This window comes from Salvia splendens, chromosome 2 (genome assembly GCF_004379255.2).
Source record: "Salvia splendens isolate huo1 chromosome 2, SspV2, whole genome shotgun sequence".
NCBI lineage: Eukaryota > Viridiplantae > Streptophyta > Magnoliopsida > Lamiales > Lamiaceae > Salvia > Salvia splendens.
Genome location: NC_056033.1, coordinates 38,774,283 through 38,790,336, shown reverse-complemented (window position 1 = coordinate 38,790,336; position 16,054 = coordinate 38,774,283). Strand labels below are relative to the sequence as shown.

Sequence of the window (16,054 nt, the reverse complement as noted above, 5' to 3'; positions counted from 1 at the left end):
TCCTGAGGATTGCAGTTCGCACCTCTCTGCCTTTTGTTCTTTTTCGGCTGCTTGCTTTGGTATTTTTTTAACGTTCCTGTTTTCACAAGAACATCAATACCTGCAGCCAAATTTCGGCACTCCTCGGTATCGTGACCGTGGGTTTGATGGAAGGAGCAATATTGATCCTGAGGTCGCCGCGCGGCTGATTTCGTCATCCGCTTTGGTCTTTCGAACATATCGGAATGTAGTTCGAAAATTTCCGCTCTTGACTTGTTCAGCGGTACGAACTGAGCGGGCGGCTTCTCGGGATTGAGACGGGGTCCCAATCTGTCTTGCACCGGAGCCCTTTGAATTCTTTCAAATGGAGTCCGGCGAGGATGCCCCCGATCGCTATGATCGGGCTTCCTTCTGTCTTCTCGGGACGATGAGCTGTCTAACGACCGTTTGCGACGGTCTGCCTCATCGGCCTGGGAGTACTGGTCCACAATGTCCCACATTTCCTGAGCTGTCTGCGGACCGCACTCAACGAGCTTCCTGTAGAGAGCTCCGGGCAGGATTCCATTTTGGAATGCCGAGATGACAAGCAGATCGTTGAGATCGTCTACTTGCAGGCATTCCTTGTGGAATCTTGTCATAAAGTCGCTGATTTTTTCGTCGCGACCTTGACGAATGGAAAGCAGCTGAGCCGAAGTAATTCGGGCTTCCGCTTTCTGAAAGAACCTCCTGTGGAAAGCATCCATTAGATCTCGGTAGGATCTAATGCTGCCTTGAGGAAGGCTGTCGAACCATCTTCTGGCGTTCCCGATGAGCAGCTCGGGAAACAGCTTGCACATGTGGACCTCGTTGAGACCCTGGTTCGCCATGTTATATTGATAGCGTCCCAAGAAATCATGAGGATCCACGAGTCCGTCATAGGTTATCGACGGAGTTCGGTAGTTCCGCGGCAAAGGAGTTCGGGTGATATCGTCCGAGAACGGGGTCTTTAATGCTCCGTACATGGCGAACCCGACATCTCTTCGGTACGGAGGAGATGGAGTTCTCCTGTGGTTCCGGTACCGAGGAGGAACTGGAACATGTCGAGGTTGAGGATTCTTTCTCCTGGAAGACACGTCACTACTGCGGTAGTGACTTTCATGTCTGGATGAGGAGGGAGAATCCGCCGTTGTCTTCTCCGGCTGTTGGCTCTTCTGCAGGAAGGTTAAGAACTCCTCCTGCTTCTCGGCCAAGAACAGCTTGACAGCTTCATTTAAATCGGGCTGCTGGGAAGACTCGGTGCGATGACTCCTGGAGTGGCTTGTTCCTCCTTCGTGAGAACCGGAGGTAGATGTCTCCCGAGGCCGTTTTTCAGACCTGCGAGCTGGACTAGCTTCCTCACGGTGATCACGAACGGTATTACGGGTGGTATGTGATCTGGTATGCATTTTTTTTTGGGGTGGAAAAAGGGTCAAAAATTCGCTTTATCACAAATTTGGTTCTCTGTTTCCCACAGACGGCGCCAGTGATGAATCGGCGAATTTTTGATGGTGATGAATGCAGGAAGATGCAGATCACGACACAGAGATTTTACGTGGTTCGATTTACTGAGGTAAATCTACGTCCACGGGAAGAAATGAGGGCAGAGTTGTATTGCTTGATCTGTTTTCTTACAGCTTACAATACAGACTTGCTATTTTGTGTTTTATCTCCAGAAAGCGAGAGAGTCTTAGAACCTAACCCTATCTATCTGATCTAGGTTCTATTTATACATTGACCTAGATCGTGGCATGCAGCCATTTACTAGGTATTGGATGTCGTGGAGATCGTGGCGATCTTGCATGGGTCCACTATCCTGCATGAGTTAAAGACTGCTTGACACCACTAAATAGATCGTGGGTGTAGTGGAGGTGGAAATCCTGCATGAGTCCACTATCTCCTAGTTCGGTCGAATACTGAGACCGAACTGCTGAATTATTGCCGAGCAGCTCTTGCCGATCTGAGAGTAGAGCTTGATGCCGACCTGAGAGCAGAGTTTGATTGGTTGGCTTTTACCGAGCTGTAGGCTGGGGCCGAACTCTTTGGTTGTGCCGAACTGAACTCTTTAGTCATGCCGAACTGATACTCTTTTTTGAGCTTTAGGCTGATGGGCTTTGCTGCTGTTGGGCTTGTTTAGTACGTACTCCATCAAATGAATTACAATAAAATAGAGGAAAAACAATACCAAAATGAACAGAAAAATGTGGGAGTGCTTCAGTTTTCAGAGGGAAAATCCAGTCAATCAAAAGACGGCGCACAAAGTTAGATTAAACAAACTAAAGGTAAGAATTAAGAGGCACAATGTAGCATACTGCATACCTGAAGAAAGATGAATGGCAATAAAACTGACACGAAATAATATTCGTAGCGTAAGTTTAACAAGCTTGAATAAAATTGAGGTGCTTCATTATATACTATGGAGAAGAACGTATCAAGATTTTCCAAAGGCTTCGAGAATTTTCTCACCAATTATCATGTGACACGTAAGTATTCCGTTGGCTCACTTTTATTTTGTTTTGTTTAATTAAGTATTTATTAGGCATCTCCAACGGAAGAAAATAGGAGTATTAATATTTCAGATAAAAATAGGCGTATTTTTTCATTTTGAACTACGACTATTTTTATTACCAATATTTTAATAACCTATTCTTTTTATTATTTTTATTTTATCTATTGTTCTATTTAAATTTGTGTTGTCTATCTATAATCAGGGAGTACGATTATTTTCGTGAAAGAAGATATTATAAAATAATAAAGGGATTTTTTATTTATTCTTTATTATGTTATGTCTAGATTAAAGAATACCTTTTCCGTTCATAATATTTTATCATATGTTGATTGTTATATAGATTTTCATAATTTGCTCGACGTAATTAATGTAGGATATATCATCGTGAATGAAATAAATATACTACTTTGGTTAAATATTAAAAGGTTACTGCATGTAAAAATAAGTTGTGTATCATCGTGAGTGAAATAAATAGTCTACTTTGGTTAAATTTCATATTGAAATGTTACTATAAAAATAAGTTGTGGATGGGACTGTATTTTATACCCCTTTGTCTCAAAGAATATACATTTAATACACAATTGATAAAGTAAGAGAGACCTAAAAAAAATAATTAAAGTATTTTAAGTGGAGAATGATACCACTTCAATAGAGAGAAAAAAACATTTAAAATTAGAAAGTTTATATTCTTGTGAAACAGGCGAAAAAGAAAAAAAACGCATATTCTGGTGAGACGGATAGAGTGATTATTATCGATATGAATTCATGATTACATGGTTAAACACCAATTTTGATAATGTTTTGGTCAGATATGTTTTATATTGACTACTGACTTGGCCGAATTTGGAAAATTCATAGTAGAATTTTAAAATTTTGAAGATTTTTGTTAAGCTGCTAGAAATTTTGACTAATTAATGTTTTCCAAGAATAATGGAATTAAATAATTTATTTATGAATGAATTTCACTACAAAAAAGCGCTGAATAGTGACGGAAATTAGTGACGACGGCTGCTAGCTCAACAATTGGTGACGGAAAAAGCGTCACTCACGAAATAGTGACAGATTATTCCATCACTAAGCGAAGCAGCCATCTATATTTTCTGTATTTGGTGGGATTAATAGCTTTAGTGACGGTCAAATCCGTCACTAATATTTCTTGTTGACAAGTTTTTTAATGATGGATCCGCCAAACTTACTATGTCATTAAAAAACTTGTCAATATCCGTCACTAAAGCTATTAATCCCACCAAATGACAGAAAATATAGATGGCTGCTTCGCTTAGTGACGGAGGAAGAGGAGGAGGCACGTTGCTGTAATAAATAAGAAATTGATGAAGGCTGAGCTGCCTAAAAGCACTGATATCACAACGTTTTGCCGGTGGTCTCTTCTTGGTCTGGGATTGAGTGAAGGTGTAGTAATATCCTTATTCTTCCCCAGCTTGAGAAACGCCTTAATACCTTGGGAGTCCTTTTGGACTTTGCCATTGGATAGCGGCAGCTTCTTCTTCCAGCAGGTGTTATCTCTGTGTATGGCAGCACCACAGAGACAATCATCCGTCCCAATCTAGAGTCGCCCGGTAGTAATTATCGGAAAACGGTGGAATCGAGCTCGGGCTAAGAACTTGTTCCTGCCCGTTCCTCTTAACGACAGAAATCACAGCTTCGCTGCTGAACACAACACGGATCGCAGCCTCGGAAGCGGAGGGAGAAGAAATCAAGTCATAGCTACTATAGTACTTAACCTCATTGTTGATTATTTGGGATGTTAAGTTGGTCCACTGTTATTTTTGGGCTTGAGAATTATTCTGGCCCATGTAATGTGTGGGCTGTTGTGTTGCCCTAACCCATTTCCGGATTGATATACCCCCAGTCCTTCATCCACCGCCTCAATTCAATTCTGCACTCTCTCATTTTCTCTCACTTCTCTCTCTCGAGTCCTTTTGAGTTTTCTTCTCTGATGATTCTCTGGTTATTCCACGGTGGTTTATCACGAGTGTTTGTGTGATTAAACGTGTGTGTGGGTGTGAGATAAGCAACTACTTCGGTTGCTTGGGTTCCATAGGAGTTAGGGTTTCTTGTTGAGAGGTTTCTGTGGTTGTGAGCTTCGAGAGTGGATAGATCCGGTGTAGACGTGTAGTGGAGTGGATTGGGGTTGTAATCCGTGGTGTGTGAAGAGTTTCACAGTTGGATTCAACGTTGCTCCCTTGGATCGTTGTTTTGGTGAATAGATCTGTACTATTAGCGGGTGGCTGAGCCATAGCTTGTAGATCTATGCAATTCATTTGTTATCTTTTCTTTTTACTGCATATTTTGCTTAGATCCGAAAGGATATTTCATCTTCTACTAACTAGGGTTTCTAGTGTGCAGGGTTCTCGGTGGATCTTGAGGATTCTGGTCAAAGAGTGCAGTGTCTGAGATCATTAGCTTACTTTAACTATAATAGCTATTGTTTTTGTAATATCAGTTGCGTGGTTGATAGTTTGATTGAGCTATATTGTAACAAGACCAAAGAGGTCTCGGCAAATAGTGAATCCAAAGCTAGTCTGATCCCTACACCCATACTCCGAATTCGAGGGCACGCTCTTGGTGTAGAAGAAGAAATCTGCTTCACGGCTGACAGTGGCGTAGAATCTCCCTATGGAATAATTAGCCTCAGTTTTTCGGGAAACGGGTATTTCGTCTAACTCAATAGTCTGAGTGGGCAATATTGTGTCGGTTGGATGCCTGAAACTCTCCCATAGGATAGAGGAATTTCTCCGCCGAAGAGCCAAGTTTCCGGTATCGTTGAAGGTGGCATGATCGACTTGACCGCCGGTGCTGGTGTTGTAGAGAAGGCGTCCCTGGGGATCATTGAGGACGAGGCTGGGTAGCTGCTTCTTTCGAACCATGCGATGGTTTCGTTGAGGATTTTATCGAACCAGATGGAGAGTATGTATAGATTATCGGTGCCTTGAAGCGGTTGGAAGCCGAGAGCGAAGTCTCCGGCAGGGGAGGAGCGCCACGGATCGGAGTTTGAGGCCGCAGTCAAAGTGGTTCCGACAGGTATACTGTTTTGAGCATAACTCAAACGTGTGAACACAATAAGTAGCGTAGAGAGTAGGATGGTACGCGCCATTGCAGCTCGAGGAAGATGGGAAGTGATATATGTTATCATTAACTGAGAGTTAGTAGGGGAGATAATGAGGAGACTCTTGACTTTCCACAACCTCCATAGCTTTAGTTAGTGGTAGCTGTATCCCATAATTATCACATTAATACCGTACTTGTTAAAATTCTAATATCTTATCCCACGTTGCCTTGGTGATGATGATATCTCTGCTTATATAAGTGTGGATAATCCTCCCTCATATAAGACCTTTTAAGGGGTGAGTGACTCATTTCTAATATGATTCTCATCTGAAGTCTGGCCAAGGCTCGGGCCCATTAGAGGCTCACCATATACAATTAATTTTTTTAAATATAATTAAGTAATTAAACTACTAATAATAACATATATCTCTATTTATGTATGCAATCTTGTGCATTAGTCATGCTCATCATTTCTATATTGTTTCAATTTATTAGATGTCTCTGGATGGACTCAATCACATGTTGGGTTACAAACCCGTCCCACATCGGATGATAGGGAAGTTGGAAGGTGTATATAATTTCTGTCAAACTTCAATTAGTTTGAGGTCTTTTGGGAGTGACCCAAAAACAAATCCGTGTGGGCTTGACGGCATCCGATTACACATGTCTTAGTCTTTAAACCTCTATATCTAATAAAAATACTAAGCTAATTTTTTTTATTTATTCTTTATTATGTTCGTAATTCTAGATTGAATAAAGCCTTGGCATCCATTTAACTTGTTAGTATTTCCAGATTGAATACTGCTTTTGCTCCTGAGCATGCTATACTCTTCCCCAAATGTTCAACCACTACAAAAAAATCTCATATTTAAAGAACATAAAAATTGTAACGCAATTATTGTATACAAGTTGATTGAGAGATATTTTAATAATATGTTCGATTTAATCAGTAGGATATCTTCTAAGTAAAATAAAATACTCCCATAAAAATATGGGCAATAGATATAACACAAGAATTAAGACAAAATTGGTAAAGTAAGAGAGATTAGGAGAATGATATGGTAAAATAAGAGAGAGGAGGAGAGTGTTAGTTAAAGTATTGTTAGTTGATAGTGAGACCTTCATTGTTAAATTGATATAACTTTCCAAAAATGGAATGTACATATTTTTGTGGGACAGACGAAAATAGAAAAATGGATATTGGTCTATAAAAACCATGAACTTTGGTCAAATTTTGGTATTCCCACGAACTTTGAAATTGGTCTAAAAATCCACAAACTTTACGTTTTGTTTGTTATCTCCCATGACAACCCAAATAAAATATTTTCGGAAAAAATCTTATTATACGCGGGCAACCGTAAAATATTTATGATATTTTAGATTAATTTTTAAGTTCGTGACAAATAGAATAAAATGCTACGTAGAAAAGCACGTCGATTTAGTAGTGCCAAGTAGGATAAAATATGTACGGAAGTTTGTTGGTTATGATGATTGACATGCCATGGGAAATAACAAACAAAATGTAAAGTTTGTGATTTTTTAGACCAATTTCAAAGTTCGTGAAAAATACCAAAATTTGACCAAAATTCATGATTTTAGAGACCAACATCCCAATGAAAAATACACATATTTTTATTGGACATAGTGAGCAGTAAATAGTTTACTTTTGATTGAGTCTGAAAAAGGCTATTATAAATATATGTATCAAAAATAAGTTGTATATGGAACCATATTTTCTTGATTATATACGAATTATTGATTAGATGTTTAAGCAACGATTTTGTTATTTTTCGGTCAGATTTGTTTTACAGTGACTTGGCCAAATTCAGAAAATCAAGGGCCGTTAAATCGTGCGGGTTGGGTTGTTATCGTATCAACCTATTATCGACCCAACCCAATAAGGTCAAGCCTAACCTAACTCGAAATCATCGGGTTCTTATCGGGTCCCAACTCAACGTGTCGGATTCATGCGTGTTATCGTGTATCAAACAAAAGTTAACATTCTGTTAATGATAGTAAGTTAGCTTGACACGACACGATGACTACTAAAACATGATGTTATTAGTACGATTTAAACATGACATTACACATTAAAATAAAATATTAATTAAAATAATTATTTTCTTAATCAAAATAATAAAATTAAGAATAGTAATATTAAATTTAAATAATAGTAGTAAATATAATAATTAAAAAAACATATCTTATATGTTGATGTTTTGTCAAGAATAATAACGATAACGTGTAACTCAGTTGATAAGACGTTTTTCCCTATAAGCAATAGGTGCAAATCAGAGAATAATAACGATGGAACGCAAAAATCACGCATTATAGGCAGCCTTTCTCGGCATGCTTTCACACAAAGGCGTGCATGATGCAAAAAAAAAGTGTTTTTTATTCGTTATTCAGTTAATTATATAAATGACTGTAAACACTCTAGTACATAAAAATACAACATAGGCTATTGGTCAAATGCGAAGTTTCAATGCTGTCGGTTTTCCATGTGAAAGAAAGAAAGTATGATACTCATGAAAAGTGCGGTTTGGATTGATGTTAAACAACTGAGGCGAAAGCGGATGGATTCGTTGGTTCCGGAACTTGGACGACCCCTTCAAGCATTAGACAAGCTTTCTTCATGGTTGGCCTAAGAGATGCATCTTCTTGAGTGCACCAAAGTCCAACCATGACGAATCTTTCCAACGCTTCCCCATCGCTTAAGGCCTCCTCGTCGTTCTTCACCAATGCATCTAGTCTTCCATCCACAAAGCAGTCCCAAGCCCAATCCGTTAGGATTGGATTCTCGCCGTCTCCAAACTCTAGGTCGTCCCGGATGACTCTCCTGCACGATATAATCTCTAGTAGCACCACTCCGAAGCTGTAAACATCAACCTTCACCGATACCTACAATAGTGGACATATTTAGCTTAAGCAAGAAGGGTTTAAGCCTCTACTATTGTTTAATACCTCCAAAACAATCTCCTATTGCCATTTTAGTATATGTCTCACATATTTAGTCCACTTTCTATTATTGGACGCCTTTTTCATCACATATTTATATATATAATGAGTCACATTATCTACTAATACTAATACTGTTTCAATTACTTTTAACTTTCTCTTTCATACTTAATCATATAAATATGTGTTATTCCAAAAGTCTCCATTACTAAAAACAAATCATAGAAAAATTCTTCTTACTTGTGTGTTCCTGAACCATTCAGGAGCAACGTAGCCTTTGGTGCCCCGGATACCCGTCAGCGTCTTGCTCTGATCCATCGTCAAAAGCTTAGCCAACCCGAAATCCGAAATCCTAGCGATGTTGCATTCATCAAGAAGTATGTTATGAGGCTTTATATCGCAGTGGATGATCTGGGTGCTGCACTCCTCGTGCAAGTATGCCAGTCCCTTTGCGATCCCCACTGCGATCTGAACCCGTAGGCTCCAGCTCGGCCGCAGATGGCCGAACAGAAAACCCGCTAGTGTCCCATTGCTCATGTACTCATATACAAGCAAACGATGAGACCCCTCCTCGCAGAACCCGACCATGCTGACAAGATTCTTGTGGTGAGTCCGCCCGATTACATTCACTTCAGTCTTGAACTCTTTCTCAGAATCTTGAAACATCCTGTCCAGCTTCTTCACTGCAACAATTGTTTGGGAACCGATAATCTCCCCTTTGTACACAATTCCAAAAGAGCCCCTTCCTAGCTCTTCTTTGAACCCATCTGTGGCCAGCTCGAGCTCTTTGTAAGTGAAGCAGCGTAGGTTCGAAGACGACGAAGGGTCTCGGACAGGGTTGAGGGGTTTTTTGTTTTTGACGAGGAAAAAAGGGAGGCAAGCTGCTGTAATAAATAAGAAATTGATGAATGCTGAGCTGCCGAAGAGCACTGATAACACAACAACCATCGTTTGCCTCTCTTTTCTTGATCTCGGATTGAGTGAAGGATCAGTAATATCCTTCTTCTTCCCCAGCTTGAGAAACGCTTTGGAGCCGAGACTAAAGTCGACTCTGCCATTGGAGAGGGGCAGCTTCTTCTTCCAGCAGCTGTTACCTCTGTGTATGGAAACACCACAGAAGCAATCATTCAGGCAAGAGGTTCGGCACTGCTCTTCGCTGCACGGACTGATTATTTGGTAGTCACTCTTAGGCCAATCGGTGTTGTTTATGATCTCCAAGGAGTACTCATTGTCTTGTGGCAGTGACCCATTTTCACCATTGGTGCAAATCTGCTGGAAGTTAGGCTTACAGTCGCCGTTGCGATCGAGGGCATCGGCCAGCGAAAACCCTGGCGGGCATGTGCAGACGGGCCTTTGAGCTTCGATCCTGCATATGCTGTTATAGCCACACGCCCCGCTTCCTGTTGAAATGATATAGTATGAACTAGATTAACATATTAATTACTTATGATTATAAGTTTAATTAGTAATTTTTTTAAAATCCAAATTTAATTAATTAATTCAGATAATATATAAGTCCATTTTACATACTCAACGTCCTAAATCGGTTGTTAGAGCAATTGATATAGAGTTTACATACACTAAATGAATTCCCTCTCTTAACTGAATACTAGTAGGAGTAATATTTTAGAATGAATTTTCTAGTTTGGTCTGTATTATTGGTGCGTTCGTTGTGAGTCCAAACGACTCGTAGTGGTGCTGTGGTGGCTTGTGAAAGACAACCGTGGTCAACAATCATAAATATGTTGTATTTATAGGCTCAGCCCACAGTATATATTATGAATCTAGATCATATTCATATCTATTATATCCACTGCATATCATTAGATGATGATCACCTGTATCTCCGTTGATGTCATTGCAGATGTTATCGGGCCATGACCATGCGACTTGCCAACCCGGGCTGTTCCCGGTCTTGGGATGATAATACTGTGTGAAAACTCCGTCCCAATCGAGAGTCGCCCGGTAGTAATTACCAGAAGACGGTGGAATCGAGTTCGGGCTAATAACCTGTTCCTGCCCATTCCTCTTCACAACTGTAATCAAAGCTTCGCTGCTGAGCACAACACGGATCCCAGGTTCGGAAGCGTTCGGAGAAGTATTGATGCTACTATAGTACTCATCGTCGTAACCCGAATTCGAGGGCACGCTCCTGGTGTTGAAGGCGAAATCTCGACCACGGTTGAGGGCGGCGTAGAATCTCCCCTCGGAAAAATTAGCCTCACTTTTCCGGGAAACCAGCGTGTCGCCGAGCTCAATCGTCTGAGTTGGCAATATTGTATCAGTTGGATGCCTGAAACTCTCCCATAAGATAGAGGAATCGTTCTGTTGCAGAGCCAAGTTTCCGGTATCGTTGAAGGTGGCATGATCGACTTGACCGGTGGCGTTACTATTGTAGAGAAGGCGGCCCTGGGGATCATTGAGGACGAGGCCTCCCGTGGCGTCGAGGCGCAGCGTTGAGCCACGAGGCACCGGGTAGCTGCTTCTTTCATACCAGACGATGGTTTTGTCGGGGATTTTGTGGAACCAGATGGAGAGTATGTATAGATTATCGGTGCCTTGAAGCTGTTGGAAGCCGAGAGCGAAGTCACCGGCTGGAGAGGAGCGCCATGGATCGGAGTTTGAGGCCGCAGTCAAAGTGGTTCCGACAGGTATCTGAGCATAACTCAAACGTGTGAACACAAGTAGTAGTAGGAAGATAGATAAAGGGAAAAGCTCCATCGCAACTCTTGGAATATTGTGTATGACACTATGATTGCTTTATAAAAAGTACTCCATGGTTTATGTTTCTTATTTTCCAGGGAGTGGGGACCTTCTATCCGGAATAGTTGGAGTACAATAAATCCCTTGATACTTCTCTTTTAAATTAAATATAAGTATATATCTCTTAATTCCCGTGCCATATCAATTGTATACATTTTTATGGGACGAATGAAGTATAATTCAAGTAATACCTAGGAGTTGGAAACGCACTCTATAATGCAAAACGGACAAAAAAATGACTGAGCTTAAAAGTAATCAAATAAATCATAATTTCTTGAAAATGAAAATACTATATTAAATAAAAAAAATGCCGTCAAAATAAAGACAAACACTATTTATCAGCGCCTAAAAAGCTTAGAAACTCAAAAGAAAATAAATCGAAAAGTAGGATATTAAAAATAAATCCGAAAACAGTACATTGTCTTTTTTTTTGTGCCTAAACGATGACAAATGACCAAAATCCATTGTTCATCATTGTGACGACGTCACAATGACTTTTTTCAGATCGTCCCCTACTTTCAGATGACCAAAATCCAATGTTCATCAGCCAACGATGTTTTGATGACTTCGATTTCAAAAGCTTTATACAAACACTATGCAAATTTTAAGTCATTATGATATAGAACGTTTTCAGCCTGTTTTCTGTGTCGTCGACGAACTACATCACTCTACACCTAGTTTGATACAATTACTTTCACTTCACGGCACGGCACGGCCAAAAAATAAATGACCTATCTAAGATGACGCACCAGATGGGTCTTCGTCTTTTGCATTCTGTGATCTACAAGTGTAAGGATTCAGACCGTGAAATCAATTGACCCCAGACCAAGTCACCCTTTTGCAATTTAGGTGATATTTCAACATCGTAGATTGAAATAAAAGAAAGATTTGTCAATAAAAAGTTAACTAATTTATGCTAAAGTTGAGCTATAATAAGACTCCAGGGAAGAAATGTAACAATAGAAAGTAGAAAATAGAAAATAGAAAATAGAAAATAGAAAATAGAAAATAGAAAATAGAAAATAGAAAATAGAAAATAGAAAATAGAAAATAGAAAATAGAAAATAGAAAATAGAAAATAGAAAATAGAAAATAGAAAATAGAAAATAGAAAATAGAAAATAGAAAATAGAAAATAGAAAATAGAAACAGTAGTAATCAAAGAAGACTTGAATAATCAACGATTCGATTTATATTTGAATTGCCCTCGCCCCTCGGAGATGGAAAGTCAGAACAAGACAATAATTGTTGGAGACTTGAATAATCAACGATTCGATTTATATTTGAATTGCTCTCGCCCCTCGGAGATGGAAAGTCAGAACAAGACAATAATTCTTGAATAATCAACTATTCGATTTATATTTGAATTGCCCTCGCCCCTCGGAGATGGAAAGTCAGAACAAGATAATAATTGTTGGAGTGATCAAATTGGAAACTACTTGGAATAAGTAAAGTCCAAAATGATCACTTAAAGGATCAAGTTGGTGATTAAATTGGAAGCTACTTGAAAGAGGTAAAATCCAAAATGATCATTAAAGTCTTAAGGATCAATTTGGAAGCTACTTGGAACAAGCAAAATCCAAAATGATCACTATAATATCATTTTGGATAAAAACTTGTTAGAAGAAAATTCCAAAATGATCACCACTCCATATTTCCTAAGCCTATATATGTGTGGAGGTTGAAGGAGAAATTCATTACATCAACATCACAGCATCTCCATTTCCTCTCTAAACTAGTTCTCTCATTCTCATATAGCCACTATAGGAGCATCGTCTCCTCATTTTCTCGATACTCCGAAAGTTCACCGGTGCCTAGTAAGTTTGAGGTGCTTCTACTCACTAGGACGAAGTCGTTTTATCTTTGGGGACACTACGCCAATCCGTGAGCACTAGCCGGGGCGTAATTTGTCTTGCGGAAAGAGGACTTTCCTTGACTCGACGCATAGTTAGTACGGTTATTTCCTATTTTTATTGTAATTTTCATTTCACTTGTATTTGTATTGCTCTTCGGTTGTAATAGTTAGAGTACTGCCTGTAAACGGCTCAGGAATTTTCCCAATTTTATCCAACAGTCGCAACACAAATTAGTTGTACTCTAGGTGATGTCGACCGAAGCTACAATGAACGGAAACCATGGAGCTAGAGGAAACGAACACCAACAAAATGGATCTACTTTTGCTGCTGCTAAAACATCGGCGCTGACACCTGTTTCGACCTCGAGGGTGATGCCTCAGGCCGATAAGCCCGAGAAATTTTAGGGCTCTGAATTTAAACGTTGGCAACTGACTCAACTTATTTTAACACAAGTGATACCCGCAAGTGTACGGGGCTAGTGTAGCAATTAGTAAGCAAGAGTATCGTATCCCACAGAGACAATTTTGTATCACTTAACTACCACGAACAAAAATCAACTACTATCTAGACAATCAAGAAAATATTGGCTCGTTCTAACAACTAATAAAAGCATATAGTAAGCAAGTAACAATTAAGAACAAGGAAACACGGTGTAAAAAGGATGTGAAAAGATAATATGGAGAAAATTGCAGAACTCAAGGATCCGATGCACAATTCTAAGCTCTTATCCAGTCAATTCGCTTTACCTTTTGGTGTCTCTAGAGTTACTAAGCTGACCACAATTATAGATTAAACCCCCTCCCGAGGTGAGAAACCTGTAGATTAGGTGCTAGGATCGAAGTCCCCTTCTAATCCTAAACTCCTAACTCCCAAAAGCTCGATTAGGTCAATGACCTCACTCAAAACCTCAACTCTCCCGAGTTCTATTGTATTAAGGTGTGAATTATTCTTCTTTCCGGATTAATTATTTCATCTCCCGATTAATCTAATTAATCCTACACAATCAAGTGGTGATCAAGCAATTGAAAGGAATAAACCCAAGAATAATCAAATAACTACAAGAGCAATGCAAGAACAAAATCAATCGGATAAAAACTATGAAATCAGTGCATCATCACCAAGAATTCTACAAGAGATGTTTAGCTACTCATGTTTATAGAGAAAACCATGTTCAAAACAAATGAATTCAACAAATACATGAAGTAAAGATAGTAAGACTCATGTGAGATCAATCGATGGATAGGTGACTTCAATCTCCCGATTGGAAGTCTTCAATCTTCAATTCTCTCTCTCAAAGGTGTGCTTGGGGTGGTGTGTGAGTGTAGGAGGCGTTAGGTGTGGTGTGGAATGAACCCTAGGCTTCTTCTCCTCTTAATCCCCTTCAAAAATCGCGTTTTTGGCATAAAAATACGTCAAAACAACGTACCCGGTCGGGTGGAATTATAAAGGGTAAAATTCACCCGTCCGGGTGATGATTTTCGACCAGATTCTGCTCCATTTGAGACACCCGGCCGGGTGGATTTACAGGGTAATAATTCACCCGGCCGCGTGAGATTTTCTGGACAGCGCAGTGTTCGTAAAACGGCCATATCTCTCTCATCCGAACTCCGATTGGGGCGTGTAAGGTACCTACGCGAAGCTCTTTCAAAGACGAAGAGAATGATATGCATTGGGGGTTGATTGGACTTCAAAATCTCCAGTAAAATTGTCTCAAGCCAAGACTGCTGCACATCCACCCATTTTGCACATTTTTCTACACATTCTTAACAAAATGGTCAATATACCAACGTAATACAGGAGTAGATGTAAACACGCCTAATAATAGATGAAATATGATCAAATTCATACAAAACCACCCTCTAAAACCTTGTTGAATAGGACAACAAGCGTTGTCAACAGAAGCCCGGGAGCTCGGAAGACTCGAAGGAAAATCTGATAGAGCGAGGAAGATCCTCAAAACGTCCCCGTCCGAATGTGAAAGATAGAGGGAAAGGGAAGACAGTTGCCCGGAAGTTTGAAGACAATTGCTATAACTGTGACAAATCGGGTCATATGGGTAAGGACTGCTTAAAACCTAAGAAAAAGAAAGCCAAGAAAGACTTGAACCTGGTCAAGAAGAACTGTGATGAGGATGACTTGGCGGCCGTGGTCTCTGAAGTAAACCATGTAGATAACCCAAAGTCTTGGTTTATCGACACTAGAGCGACTGTACATGTCTGCTCAGATCGAAATCAGTTTTCGACGTACAAACAAGTCGAAGGGAAAAAGCTTCACATGGGCAACCAAAACTCATCTGAAGCTGTCGGCTTGGGAAAAGTGAAGCTCAAGATGATGTCAGGTCATGAGCTGAAACTGAAGGATTTGCTGCATGTCCCAGACATCCGGAAGAACCTAGTTTCTGGTAGCCTACTTGTTAGTCATGGTTTCAAGTTAGTTTTTATGTCTGACAAGTTTGTATTGACTAAGTTTGGTACTTTCCTTGGAAAAGGTTATCTTTCCAATGGACTGTTCAAACTAAATGTAACGGTTGTGCGCCGCACTCCGAAATTATCAAGTAATGAAAATGATGCATCTTATTCTTACTTGCTTGAGTGCTCCGATTTATGGCATTGTAGATTGGGACATGTAAATTTAAGTGCTATAAAAAGATTAGTGAATCTCGATTTACTAAAAGTCAACAAATTGAACTCACATGAAATATGTGAGGTTTGTGTTGAAGCTAAAACGACTAAGCTGTCGTTTCACTCGGTAGAATGGAGCACAAAACCTCTAGAATTGATCCATACAGATGTATGCGATTTGAAAGTTGTGCAAACTAGAGGTGGTGAGAAATATTTTATCACATTTATTGATGATTGCACAAGGTATTGTTACCTTTATCTGTTAAGAGGTAAAGATGAGGCAAT

The 16,054-nt window shown here is 39.8% G+C and overlaps 1 protein-coding gene and 1 non-coding gene across 2 annotated transcripts; both read right to left on the bottom strand.

The window, feature by feature from the left end:
- Positions 1-5,984: 5,984 nt before the first annotated feature.
- On the bottom strand, positions 5,985-6,083 carry LOC121793183. Its single transcript, XR_006049022.1, has one exon. It is a non-coding gene; the product is annotated as a U6 spliceosomal RNA (small nuclear RNA).
- A 1,864-nt stretch (positions 6,084-7,947) lies between these two features.
- LOC121792665 (G-type lectin S-receptor-like serine/threonine-protein kinase LECRK4) lies at positions 7,948-11,358 on the bottom strand. Its single transcript, XM_042190698.1, has 3 exons — positions 10,369-11,358; positions 8,771-9,930; positions 7,948-8,473 (listed from the first exon to the last, which is right to left on the bottom strand). The coding sequence occupies exons 1-3, from the start codon at positions 11,249-11,251 to the stop codon at positions 8,126-8,128; spliced, it is 2,391 nt and encodes a 796-aa protein (XP_042046632.1). The 5' UTR covers positions 11,252-11,358; the 3' UTR covers positions 7,948-8,125.
- Between the last annotated feature and the right edge of the window lie 4,696 nt (positions 11,359-16,054).

Coding starts and splice junctions, on each gene's coding strand:
- LOC121792665 (XM_042190698.1), bottom strand. CDS start 11,251: ATGGAGCTTTTCCCTTTATCTATCTTCCTACTACTACTTGTGTTCACA. Junction 9,931..10,368: donor TGACATCAACGGAGATACAG/GTGATCATCATC, acceptor TCATTTCAACAG/GAAGCGGGGCGTGTGGCTAT. Junction 8,474..8,770: donor AATGGTTCAGGAACACACAA/GTAAGAAGAATT, acceptor CCACTATTGTAG/GTATCGGTGAAGGTTGATGT.